At 56.9% G+C, this 13,124-nt stretch overlaps 1 protein-coding gene across 1 annotated transcript in view; it reads left to right on the top strand.

The window, feature by feature from the left end:
- NIBAN2 (niban apoptosis regulator 2) overlaps positions 1–13,124 on the top strand; it is a 50,712-nt gene that overhangs the window by 26,843 nt on the left and 10,745 nt on the right. The window contains exons 2-5 of the mRNA XM_082402620.1: positions 3,878–4,008; positions 9,167–9,295; positions 11,041–11,146; positions 12,333–12,500. Coding sequence (XP_082258746.1) covers positions 3,878–4,008; positions 9,167–9,295; positions 11,041–11,146; positions 12,333–12,500 — 534 coding nt within the window. The remainder of the gene's footprint in view (positions 1–3,877; positions 4,009–9,166; positions 9,296–11,040; positions 11,147–12,332; positions 12,501–13,124) is intronic.

Genomic DNA, 13,124 nt, shown 5'->3' with positions numbered 1-13,124 from the left:
AAGAGCTGGTACAGGTGGGTGTGGAGGAGAGAGGGGCGCCTGAGGCCTTGGGACCACCCGTGGACACCCAGGCAGGGATTCGAGTCAATAAACCCCTCTGGCAGCTCCAGGGAGATCGCCGCTGCAGGGTGGCGAGGAGGGAGAGAGTGGGGTGCTGAGCAGGCCTTGCAGGGAGGGGCTGCCTGGGCCGTGGCCCCCGAGCTCAGCTGGCAGGAGGAGCCTCTCCAGGGCTGCAGTGCCGCCTGCATCCTCCTCCGCAGCGTCCGGCCGGAGAGGCTGCTGGGGGACTCTGTTCGGGGCTCCTCCTCTGGGAGCCCTTTGTTCCCGGAGGGGACTGGACCCCCTCCCCCACCTGCCTCTCCGAGGTCTTCCAGCCCTGACACCTAGGCCCCCCTGCACAGCCCCCCGAGTCCTCATCCTCTGCCTTCCTGTGGCACTTCCTCTGTACCAGCACGTGGCAGTTCCTCCCAAGCTGTCTTAGGACATCTCTCAAGAATGTGCTCCGGGCTGCCAAGAAGCCATCCCGCGGCCCTCTTCCCTCATGGTCTTCCCTTTCCAGCGCTCCCTCTGCTGCCAAACCTCAGCTGAGCTACCCAGTTCCCTGGCGCTCCCAGGACCCTCCTCCTAGCCCCTAACCTCTCACCCGGAGGGCGGCAGCGTCCGCAGCCCCTGGGGCGTGGTGTGGAGTGGGCACTCAGTAACCGCTTGGTGAGTGGGCGGCCCCCTTGCTCAGCCCCTGCCTGTGCCAGGCCCACCCTCCCGGGGTTTGCACTCAGTCCTTAGATAGAGACCAGCCTCCCTCCCTATCCCAATCCATTCGGCTCCCAGGTTGGAGAGCAGATTTGGGTACTGAGAGACCCCACACTGTCTGATCTGTTTGGTTCTGGAATCTCAGGTAGCAAAGAGTTTATCTGAAAACAGGTCCAGGTCTATATGGTTCTCGAGTTTGGGTAGCAAGGCATGCCTGTGATGGCGGTTGGGTGAAATCAGGGCTGCTGCAGTCTGTTTGGGGGTGCAGCGCCCATGAGGCTGTCTTCTCGTTTCCTACTCCTTTGAGTGAGGCAACCCATATTTCTGCCCGTACCCTCTCCCCTCTCCACCCTCTGCCGGGTGACTTCTCCTCTCCCACTCCTCGTGCCCTCTACTGCTGGACCCTGCTCCCACAGCATCACTTGGATAACTTTTCTGCATCCCAACATGAGAGGTCAGGAATGAATTTCCTTCTTGCCTCCTACTCTGCCCCTCTCAGTCTGGATGCATCAGGCCTGTCAGTCTCACCTTCGTTTTCTGTCTCCATCTGGGTCAGCTCGTTCTCTTTTTCACTTCCTCGGCCTCCCCTGGCTTCCTCTTCAACCCACAGTCCCGCCCAACGTGGGCCTTGGTGTGCCCCTCGATGGGGCGATGCCTGGGCCTTCTGGCTGGGCCCTTCCCTGCCAGGACGTGATGTCTGGGCTTCGCTGACCCGGCAGCTGAGAACATGCTGTGAGTCAGACAGACCTGGGTTTGAGTCCCGACACAGGATGGCAGCTTCCTCCTGGGCCTGGCTTCCCACGCATCAGGGCATATTCTAGCCCTTCTGGAAGTAATGCTGTGTCTGAGGCTGGGTGCATCAGGACTGAGTCAGGCATCCTAGAGCTGTTGCTGAAGGACCCTTGAGATCCGAGGGCCAAGCCTACCCATCCTGCGTTCTGGGACAGTGCCCATTGGCTGTCCGGCTGTTTGAGGCAGAGCTGGGGCAAAACCCTGGGCTGGAGGCTGAGAACCCGGCTCTCCAATGCTGGGTCTGCAAGCCTCCGCATCCCTAAAATGTGAAAACAATAGCACTGACTCCCTAGGGTTTTTGTGAAGATTCTTTGAGATCCTGCATGTGAAACTTGCCCACCCACTGGCTTGGGTTAGCACTCAATAAAAGGGAGCGATTATGATGACGATTACATGTTTTATCAATATTGTTGTTGTCTACGGTCCTGTTTTCTCTGTTTGGCTCCAGTGCATTACCTCGTCTTCCCCCACCCCCAGCCCGCCTCATCATTTTTCAAAACAATTCCCGTGGTGTTCGAGAGAGTTCTGGTTGTTTATAGTTTTTAAAAAATAGGCATTCAAAGCAAATTCCTCATTTGTTCTCCCCTTCCTCCCCCCACACAGAATCTGAACAGACACTAACTCATTCCAGGAAAGGGGAGCACAGGCCTGTAGAGAGGGACCCATGGGCTGAGCTGCCTCTGGAAGGAGTGGAGGGAGTGGGCCTGCCCGAGACCCTAGGTGTGGGATGTGCCACCTGCTCTCAGCCTTCCTCCCCAGCCACCACCTCCTGGCTGGGCCCCAGGACTGCATTCCAGTTATGCCACTCACTAGCTGTGTGACCTTGTGCCAGTGACTTAACCTCTCTGAGTCTCGGTGTCCTCCTCTGTAACTGGGGATAACACCAGCCGTACCCCATAGAGCTATTGAGAGGACTAAATGAAATGCTGTCCTAGCTGGGTGCCCTCGGTATCCAGAGGCCAGCCATGGGAGGGACGGCGTCACATCAGCCCCTTCTCCTCTGAGAAAGGACCAGGTCTTTGGAACCTGGAATCCAAGACTGTCCAAGGTGGTAGGGCCTGTCCATTATTGAGTCTGGTCCTCACGGTGTGCAGGGGGAAACTGAGGCCCAGAGAGGGGAGCCGCACAGTGGGTCAGCACGACCCCCAGGTCAGGACTCGAGCTGCAGCTACTCAGGACCGGGAAGCCTTGCCCAAGGAGAAGGCGCCCTCGGCATGGGTTACAGCCCTCTCTGGATCTCAGTTTCTTCATCTGTAAATGGGGACGCCCAGGCAGCATGTGCTGGGCCTGCGCTGGCGCCCCAGTACTCCCCTTCTCTGTTCAGAAACTGCTTTAGCCGAAGAGAGAAGCAAACAGCCAGTGAAAGCAAAGGGGATGTTAACTTGGTAGATGAGTTGATTTTAGAATGTTTATTTTTTTACTGTGAAAAGAATCACGCTCATAAAATAGTTCAAATGCTATACAAGTGAATAAAGCAGAAAATGAAATTTGCTCTGTGCTTCTCATTCCCACACCCACATGCGCCGCCCTTAACAGCCTGGAGTGCTGCCTTCTGGACCTCTTTCTGGAGGTCTCCAAGCATAAATAACTCATACGCACACACAGGAATAATTTTAAATGAGATGATATTCAGTGTGGGATTCTGTAGTACTGTTTTCTTTACGTGGCAGAGTATGGACACCTTCCCTTTGTTGGTACCTGTACCTAGGTCCCCTTAATCTTCTGACCGTCCTGGGTGAACTGCTAGGTATTGAATCATTCCCCACGTGCACAATTGGCTTGTTTCTGGTGATTTCTGGTGCATAGATGCCTGCTGTCCTTGTGCGAGTTCTGTGGGCTGGATTCCTACAGGAGCAAGTGCAACATCGAAGGGCACCCATGGTCCCTTGGAACTGTGCACGCAGCTGTGGTCCCCCTCCAAAAAGGCCGTCCCAACTTCCCGCTCCCCCAGATCTGGTTAAGGTGCCTGTTCTCATCCTGGCTGGTCCTGGCTGGTCTGACAGGGGAAAACGGAATCTTGGTTCCGCTTGCGTTTGTTTGCTGGCTGGTGAGGCTGAGCGTCGTTTCACACGTCTTTTGGTTTCTCGTGTCTTTGGTGGTTTCTCTGTCGGGGTCATTGCCCCTTTCCCCGCCCAGAGGCTCACCCACGTGTGTGTGGGAAATGCACCACGCCTACCAGGAATGCAGCGCAGATGCAAACACGGAAAACACGGAGCTCGTGCGGACGATTCTATGAACTGGGATTTGGGGGAAGGCGGGTGCCCCTCCCTGGGGCAGGGTTGCTGCCCGGAAACAACTGCACCAACCTCACGGCCCCTTTGTCCCTCCCTTTCAGAGAAAACCGGGAAGATCCTGACGGAGTTCCTCCGCTTCTACGAGGACCAGTATGGTGTGGCCCTCTTCAACAGCATGCGGCATGAGATCGAGGGCACCGGGGCGCCACAGGCCCAGCTGCTCTGGCGCAAGGTGAGAGGCGCTGGGCCAGGGGCAGGGTGGCCTCCGTGGCCTCGGTTTCCCGTTGTTGCTGGATGGTCTCTAAGGGCCGCACCCGGCTTCTGAATAGGCAGGTGACCTGGTGGTGGTGTCGAGGCCCCTTTAGCACTGTGGGCGACTCCCCCCGGGCCAGCCCCTCCGTCAGCAGAGCTGGGGCTCTGAGTCATCTTGACAGGCCTGGTCCAAGCCCAGCTCCTACTCTTACGGTCTGTGTGCCCGCGAACTAATTCCCTCACCTGTGGGGCCTCAGTGTCCTCCTCTGTAAAGCCGGGTGAGCACGCCTCCCGCACCTGGCGGCTGGGTGCCTGGGCTGGGCGGGTGTGGCTGACACTGGCATCATCCCTGGCCTTGTCATTGTCCCGTTATCAGTGGTAGGATTATGTTTGCACCGTAAATAATTGTCCAGTGAGGACTGGAGGCTGCCCGGCTCCAGCCTGGGGGTCAGCATGGGCCGGAGGAGGCGAGGGAGCCTCTCCTGGGGAGGGGATCCTGTGGCCGGCCCTGGCAGGGGCCTGGGGATGGGAAAGGCGCCGAGGAAGTGCGGGACTAGCCGGGGCCCTGGTGGGGCTCTGGGTTTCCGGCTGGGAGCCGCCAGGCCTGGGTCTGAGCACCTGGGGTGAGAGGCCAACCCTTGCTCCTCTGGGGGTGCTGCAGGGGCCCTGTGTGAGCCCAGGGAAGTCCTGTTTGAGGGCACTGCACGTCCCCTTACTTGGGTCATTCCCTTTCAGTGACCTTCACCCTCTGCCCACTGGATGGCCGGGCAGGTGGCAGAGGGAGGGGTGATGAGGAGGAAGGGTGCCAGCCCCACTCCTCTGCAGGTGGCCCGGCCCTGGAGTGGCTGAGTGGCAGCACAGAGGCTACTTATTCCTGGCTGGTGGCCCCTGGCAGAGCGCCCAGCAGCTTCTCTCTGGGGATCAGACTGGCCAAGCTGGTCCCTCCGGAAGTGGTGTCTGAAGCTGGTCAGCCAGCCAACCCCAGTGCCTGGAGCTCAGGGCATTCGTGGCTGAAATTCCATGGTTGGTGGGCTGTGAAGTCGCCCTTGCTCACCTCGCCACAGCTTCCGCCCCCAGTCCTGTTGCCTTCTTCGGGGCTGCCCCGGTCATCCTGTGCTCAGCCTTCGAGGGGCCGGGGGCAGTGCCGTAGCTGAGGGATGGAGGCCGGAACCCCGTGGTCTGGTGGGAAAGAACTCGGGGGGCCTTGGGTTCAAATCCTCTTATTAACTGGTGGCCGGGGCCATTGATGTAAGCTTCAGGGCTGTTTCCTCATCTGCCAAATGGGTACGTCCTGCATAGAGGAGGATGAGGATTCAGTGAGAGGACCGATGGGGGTGTGAGTCCCCACCACTGGGTAACCTCAGACACGTGGCTTCGCCTTGCCGAGCCTGTTTTTCTGTCTGTGAAATGGTGCCCAGAGTGAAGAGTCATGGGCCAGAGGAGAGAGCAGCTTTGTGGAGGGGGCGGGCATCACATGGCGCTCGGAAGGCTAGGTGGGATTCGGATTATTGGGAAGGCGTCTCTGGAAGGGGGAACGGTGTGGGCAGGGGCGTGGGCATAGCGGGGTGCGCAGGGGGGACAGGAGGGGGCAGAGCAGAAGGAAGAGCCCGCAAAGGCCCCACTGGGAGTTGATTCATGCCACTCCCCGCCCTCCCCCAAAACCAAGGGACTAAAGGTGTCCCTGTTTATCATGAGACCAAAGGGGTGGGAGCTGGCATCACTTGACCAGGCTTTGAGGATTTGTTACCCTTTGGTGTCATCTCAGCAGGAGGAACGGCTGGAGGCGTCAAGTCAGTGGGGTGGGAGAGCTGCCATTGAGACTAAAGGATTGCGCCGAGAGACAGGCCCCCTACTCGGGACACACACTGACTGTGACGGGTCAGGTGCTGGGGCCACGCTGCCCTTGCTGCCCCCAGACACTCAGGGAGACAGTAAACAGCCCTTTACACGATAAAGTGGGCGCTGTGAAGGAGATGACGGGGTGGACTCGGACAGTGGGGCCTGACTTGTCTGGGTGGCCCAAGAGGGCTTCCTGGAAGAAGGGCCATCTCAGTGGAAGACCTGATGGGAGAAGGAATATCAGACCATGGGAATGGCACGTGCAGAGGCCCGAAGCTGAGCCTTTAAATGGCTGGCCCAGGGTGGTGGAAGCAGGACTCAAGCCAGGTTCCAGATTCCTGACCAAAGTCTCTTTCTGTCTTGACCCCCAGCCTGCCTGGGGTGAAGGGGAGGTCAGGGCTGTGTGTCAGAGCCTCTCAGAGCATCACACGTCCCTTTGATTTGGGGCCCAGAAAAGACTGGTCTCCTGATGTCATGGCAACCTCCCGACCCTGTGACAGTAGATGTGGCCTGGCCTGGGTATCTGGCAGGAGCACACCTGTGAAATAGGAAAGATGGCCTTGGACCCAGCCCAGGTGAGCTGCTTCCAGTGGGCAGAACTGGAATTGCTCCCCTATTTGGAAGGAGATGTCACAGGCAACCTGGGTCCCAATAACCTAAGACAGAAATGGGTTTGCCTGACGCGCTAAGCATTTACTCTGCATAAGAAACGCCTTTAACACCCACAAGGTTGAGTATTTGTGGTAAGAAAACAGAAGTAACATGTAAGCAGGAAGAGTAAGATGAAATCACCCACAATCCCTGAAAAGGAGGAATTTTGGTCCCATTTTCTCATTCAGTAAACTGACCATCGTGAGGCTAAGTCATGATAACAGTATAATACTAGAAATCATCATCATCATCACATAAATTGTTTTTGGTAGAAATAATAATGCAGGCACTTCCCTGGTGGTCCAGTGGTTAAGACTCTGCGCTCCCAATGCAGGGGACACGGGTTCGATCCCTGGTCGGGGAAGTAAGATCCCACCTGCTGCAAGGTGCGGCAAATAAATAAATAAATAAATGACATTTCCTCTTAAAAAAAAAAGAAATAATAATACAATAACAATACAGTTAATAATAATACAAGTAATAGTAATAATAAAAACAGCAGTCCTTTTGTGTGGGCACTGCTCATACAGCCAGTACGACACTGCTCGGAGGGATTGTGGTTTAGTCCCGTCCCCGTCCCAGATGTGGACACTGAGGCTTGGCCAGGTGGAGTCACCTGTCTGGGCTCCCGTGCTGCGGGCCGTGGAGCTGGGACTGGAACTCGGGCTGTCGGAGCCCGGAGACTGTGCTCTAACCATTCACCATTTACCCAAGATGCCCATCGTGGCATCAGAGAGCTTTGCAGAGTCCAGAATATTTGGCCTGGGCCGTCGGGTTCCATTTCGTTTCCTGCAGACCTTCCAGTGGACACATGACTGTGCCATTTGAAGGTCATAAAAATAAAACCCAAACCCACACCACCTACCCATCACGGGCTGTCCCAGGATCTAGGGGTGGACTTGGGGGCGCTGCTGAGCCCCACTCGCCCGGGCAGGCCCGCCTGGGTGGTGAGCTTGTGCCCTCAGCCTCCCACCGGCCAAGCCTGGGCTCCGGCTCTAAGCAGAGAGGAAGACTGCAGACCGGGGGCCTGGGGATGGGAGTGAGAGTCTGACCAGGGCGTTGGGAGAGCTCTGTCTGCTCTTTTCTTTCTAGGAGACATGGAGATTCAAGAGCTGGGTTGAGAGTAGGCCCCAGTCTAAATATAGACCACTGAGCCCAGCTTTGTGACTTGGGCAAAGCCCACTGTGTGTGTGTGGGGGGGAGAGGTGCGTGGTAGGGGGAACCGTTTTCTTTTCCTGTAAATATTTTTATCCCTGGGTAGGAAGCAGTCTTCGGGGGCCTATTGTTTGAGTACAATAGGCCCTCATTTTCCAAGAATGTTTTGGCATTTCCCCTTGAAGAGTGGTGGGAGGTTGCTGGGGAGAGGAGGCTGCGTGTGAAGGGAGAGGGCTGGGGGGTGAGGATGCCTTGGGAGGGGCCGCTCACCTCTGACTCCAGCTGCGGGGCAGACCCAGAAGCCGAGCGAGGAAGCTAGGAAGGGTTAGGCACCATTAAGACCGATATCAATACTTTCTCCCTTTATTACACATGATGCATGTTTCTTTTTGCAGAAGGCACCGTATTTGTTGTAGAACAGATAGAAGCTGCTGAGAAACAGGAGCACTTGACTCCCCGAGCTCCTCCCATCCAGGGGGAGGGCTGCTCCCTTGTGGCCTCTGTCTCTCCTTTCCTGAAGCTTCCCAGTGCGGGTCTGCTCAGGAAGCACTCGCTCCGGGACGGCCACCCCTCCTCCTCCTGAAACAAGTCACCCCTCCCCCTCCCCAAATAAGTCAGCCCCAGGAGCTGGAGAATGACACTGACAGTAACCTCAATAGTGGTCATGGTGGCTCCGCGTATCGTACTGCCTGCCAGGTGCCGACTGCCTGCATGATCTTTGCACAGAATCCTTGAGATACCTCGGTGAAGTCGGTGCTATCATTGTCCCATTTGACAGATGAGGAAACTGGGGCTCAGAGAAGTGATGTGACAGGCCTGAAGTCACACTGAGTCAGCGGTCGAGTCAAAGCTAGGGCTTTGCAGGAAGGTCTGGGCGTTTCTGCTGTCCACACTGGCCACTAGTCCGCCAGGATGCTGGTCAGATGGGAACCCTCCAGGCTGAGGTCCCCTCCTCCCCCACCCAGATTCATGGAGACCATCTTGTCAGTCGCCAGAGCTGGGGAGGCTCTGTGGAGCCACTGTGGTCAAGTTTTTGTTGCCCCAAGGGGAAACAGGCCCAGAGCTGGAAAGAGATTTGCCCAGGTGCTGGGGCCTTACCGGTGCTGGCCGGTGGGCATGCCCCCTCCGGCTGGAGTGACTGTCGCACACCCGCGCTGCAGTGGGGGTGGATGGGGAAGCAGCCTGCCTCGTGCTCTAGAGAGCTGTCCCGAGGCAGCCGTGTCTGCCTAGGGCCAGGATGGGGTGGGATTCTGTCTGGGTCCGGTATTGTGGTGCCTGGCCTGGGTTCAAGTCGTGGCATCACGTCTGATCCTCCTGGACCCCAGGGGGGGCCCCCTTCACTGCCCTGAGCCTCACTTTCCTCATCTGCCAAATGCGTGACATGCAGCCCTGCCTCGGAGGCCTTGGTGAGGTCAGGATGGCGGACGTGCTCACCTTCTTGGAGGACCCCATTCCCATGCTGGGTCTCACTCCCTGCCCTTTCCCTCCCATAGGTGCCCTTGGATGAGCGCATTATCTTCTCGGGGAACCTCTTCCAGTGCCAGGAAGACAACAAGAAGTGGAGGAACCGCTTCAGCCTCGTGCCGCACAACTATGGGCTGGTGCTCTACGAGAACAAAGTGGTGAGGCCCCCAGCCCATCCCAGCTGTGGGTGCCCCCGCGGAGCCCCCCGCTTCTCCTGGGCCTGGCCAGGCCGCTTCTTCCCCTTCTCCGCAGCTCCCCCCGGCTTGCTGTCTTCTACACTAGTTGATGCTGCACGCCCCCCATTCCTAAGCCTGAGACTCCGTTACCTCCACCCGCATCCCTCCCCCCCTCCCCCCACTGACTGTTGCCAGGGCCACAGCAGAACCTCAGCAGCCTCCCCCCACCCCTTCCGGCCTCCCCATACCTTGCTGTGCTGCGTGCCCTCTCTAAGTGGCATTTCATCCATCCAGGCACCCAGCTCTCTGGGGTCCCCTTTCACTCTGCCTCTCCCCCCATCGGCCACTCATCACTGGCTCCTCCTGCCCACCCCCGAGTCCCTCCAAATCTCTCCATTTCCAGTGCCCTCCTCCCCCCTCAGCCACCTTCCTGCCTGGGCTTCCTGCTGCTCCCCAGCCCCTCCCTTCCTTGCTCTTCAACAGCAGCAGCTAACTGGCCATTCCCTGCCTCAGAGGACCCCTGGGTGGTGGTCCTATCTGTTTCCTTCCTGATGCCCCCCCTTGCAACTCTGTGCCCTGCAGTGGGGGGATGGGTGTCCTTCGATTGTTCCTTTGCTTTGGGCCCTTAGGGAAGCCCCACCTGGTTGAGCCACAGACCCTTCTACCAAACATTTCTGCAGAACAGCCGAAGGACAGGCTTGAGTGCCCTCTGTTTTGAGGGATGCACCAGACTCACCGGGAGGGCTTGTTAAAAAACAGGTTGCTGGGCCTACCCTGAGTTTGATTCAGGTCTGGAGGGGGGCCAAGAATATGCATTTCTGACAAGTTCCAGGGTGACATTGATGCTGCTAAGCAGGGACCACGCTTTGAAAATCATTGCCCTGGAGGTTCCAGCCACTCTTAAGAAATGTGTTGAGTAGTGACACCTAGTGGCTGAGTGCAGCATGGCAGCCCTGCTGTATGAGCTCCTACGTCAGAACTATTTTTTCTCCCCACTGGTGTAAGAAGAAAGCAGCGCCCAATCCTCATTCTCCTCCCAAGGGGACTTAGGAAGTTAGTGGACAGTTCAGGGAAATGGTCAAAGACCCTGGGCTCTAGGGGCTGACAGACCAGGTTCGCGTGCAGGTTGGCTACCTTACCAGCGATGTGAACTTGGGGTTAATAATGGTACCCACCTCTGGATTGTGAGAATTCTGTGAAATGAAGCATGCAGAGACCGTAGCACAGGGCCTGGTATGTAATGAACACTCGGCTAGTGGTAGCTGCTGCTCGTAGAGACTGTAGGTGCAGTGGTGATAATAATAACAGTCACCTCAGCAGTGCTCCCTGACCCTTGCTGTGCCAGGCACTGTGCTATACGTTATGTGGATTATCTCACTGGGTCCTCGTGCAGCCCTGGGAGGTAGGAACTGTTATTACACTGGTTTTATAGATGAGGAAACTAAAGCAAAGGAGGTGCTTATCCTTGGCATCACACAGACGGTACTCAGTGGAGTCAGGATTTGAGCCCAGACTCTGGGTCCAGGTCACTACACCATGTTGCCCCTAGTCATGGTGGTGGTCAAACTCCTCTCTCTCCCCCTCCTCCCCTTCTTCCTTCTCCTCCTCCTCTTCCCTGACTTGGGCAGGCAACACTGAGTGGGGCCCTGGAGCCAGGGATGGAGACGGGGTTTGGGCTTGGCCATACATGTAACCCCCAGGGACCATCTCTCTTGCCCCCTCCTCAGGCTTATGAGCGGCAGGTCCCACCCCGAGCTGTCATCAACAGTGCAGGCTACAAAATTCTCACCTCCCTGGACCAGTACCTGGAGCTTGTTGGCAACTCCTTACCAGGTAAAGGACCACCCATCCCAGGCGAAGCACCCAGGGATTTGGCCAGGGGAGAGGGCGCCCCTGATCCTGGAGCTCCAGGCTCCACATCTGCAGGAAGACCAGCTGGGGCTAGAGCTAGCAGCAGGTGCCCAGCACAACCTGAGCCTCCAAAGGGAGGCCTGAGAGGGGTTTTCCTGTGGCCACACAGTGAATTGGGGTTGCCCCACCCGAGCCCCTGCTTCCTGAGCCTGGCGATCACAGCTGTGCTGGGGGACCTCTCTCTACCCTGCCTCTGCCCTGGGTCCCTGAGAGGCTTCCAGGAGAAGATGGTCCAGGTGCCCCACTTTGTAAACTGCTGAGTCAATACTGCGTTTGTGACGAGCTATCCTAGGCGACCCCACCCGATCAGAGACACCCAGAAACCTTGTGGGGTCACATCTGCCTCTTAGATGATCCCAGGGAGACCAAGGGGTAAGGGAGATGCTGGCCTTGTGGGGGCAGCTTTTACCCTTGTGAGGGACTTGGTGGTGGAAGGCTCAGCTGGAGTCTGGCTTTCCTGGATTCCAGCCCCTGCACTGAGAGGGCTGACTTTGGGGTGTTATGTAGACCCCACGAGGTGATGTGTGTGCTGAGCCGAGTGCAGGGACCCAGAGCCAGGGCCCAGAGAAGAACTGCCATTGTCCTGTTATTAACAGGAGTGGCGAGGTCACAGCCCAGGACCACTTATCTCGCTGGATCTCGAATATCCATGCGGACAAAACAGAGAGAGAAAAATCCCCTTTTATTTATTCTCTATCTCCCACCCCCATACCTCCCTCCCCACTTGGACATTTAAGCCACACTTTGGCCTCTGCTGCTGAAATTTGAAGGGAAACCCAAGAAGGTAATGCTTGGCCTTTGACCCTGAGGGCTGTGACCCTGTGTTATTTGTGCCTCGTGCACAGAGTTTAGAACCTGACCCCAGGGAGGTGGCTGCATCACCAGCTCTGAGAAGTGGTGCTGGGGGAGTCTGACATTCCTTTAGCCAGGCTGTGGAGCAAGAGAGAAGGAAGTGGCCTCCCCACTGACTCTCTGGTCACCCCGGGACAGGCCAGCCCTCTCTGGACCTGAACCTACCCCTCATGGTAGGGCGAGGGGTCAGCTGCTGGTGTCCTCTGGCCGAGGGAAGCCACAGAGGGCAGCTGTTCAGAGGGCACTGTCTCCACAGGGACCACATCAAAATCGGGCAGTGCCCCCGTCCTCAAGTGCCCCACGCAGTTCCCGCTCATCCTCTGGCATCCTTCTGCGCGTCACTACTACTTCTGCGTGATGACGGAAGCTGAGCAGGACAAGTGGCAGGCTGTTCTGCAGGACTGCGTCCGGCACTGCAACAATGGTGAGCGGCCTTTAGGCACCAGGAGCTGGGAGCGGGGTTACCTGGATTATGTGCTGAGTGGTGACCCCTAGTGGCTGAGTGCGGTGTGGCAACCCTGCTCTATGAGCTGTTCTGCTTTTCCTTCTGGGGTTGTTAGAAACCATTGTCATGCTGCCCTTCACCTTCTTCCTTGATGAAAACAGTTCTGTGATGCTCCGAAAAAAAATTTGGGATATTGTTCTCAGAGGGACGCAGTTGTTGAGCCCTTGGGTCACAGAATAAAAATCCTGATTCTGCCACTTTCCAGCAAGGTCCAGTTGGACCTTAGGAGACCAACTTACCTTTTGAAGCCTCTGTAAAATGGGGATAATAATCTCTCCTGTGTCTCAGAGGGTTCGTGAGGATTCACAGTGAGAATCCACTCAATGCTTGGTGAAGATTTTTCTATGGTATCATTTCTTTCTTATCAGTGACCTGTACCATAGTCTGGGAAGTTCCCTTCCTCCCTCAGGGCCTCACTGTCTTCATCTGTAAAGTTACAAGGTCTCTTCCAGTTCACTCATTCATTTAGCAAACCTTTTAATGTCTCTGAGCCAGACCCAGGGCTGGGCACTGAGGATGCAACAGGGAAGCAAGACATGGTCC

The sequence above is a fragment of the Balaenoptera borealis genome (assembly GCF_965194805.1).
Source record: "Balaenoptera borealis genome assembly, chromosome: 8".
NCBI classification, from domain to species: domain Eukaryota; kingdom Metazoa; phylum Chordata; class Mammalia; order Artiodactyla; family Balaenopteridae; genus Balaenoptera; species Balaenoptera borealis.
The sequence above is the reverse complement of the archived record's forward strand: the minus strand, read 5'-3'. Positions and strand labels throughout refer to the sequence as shown.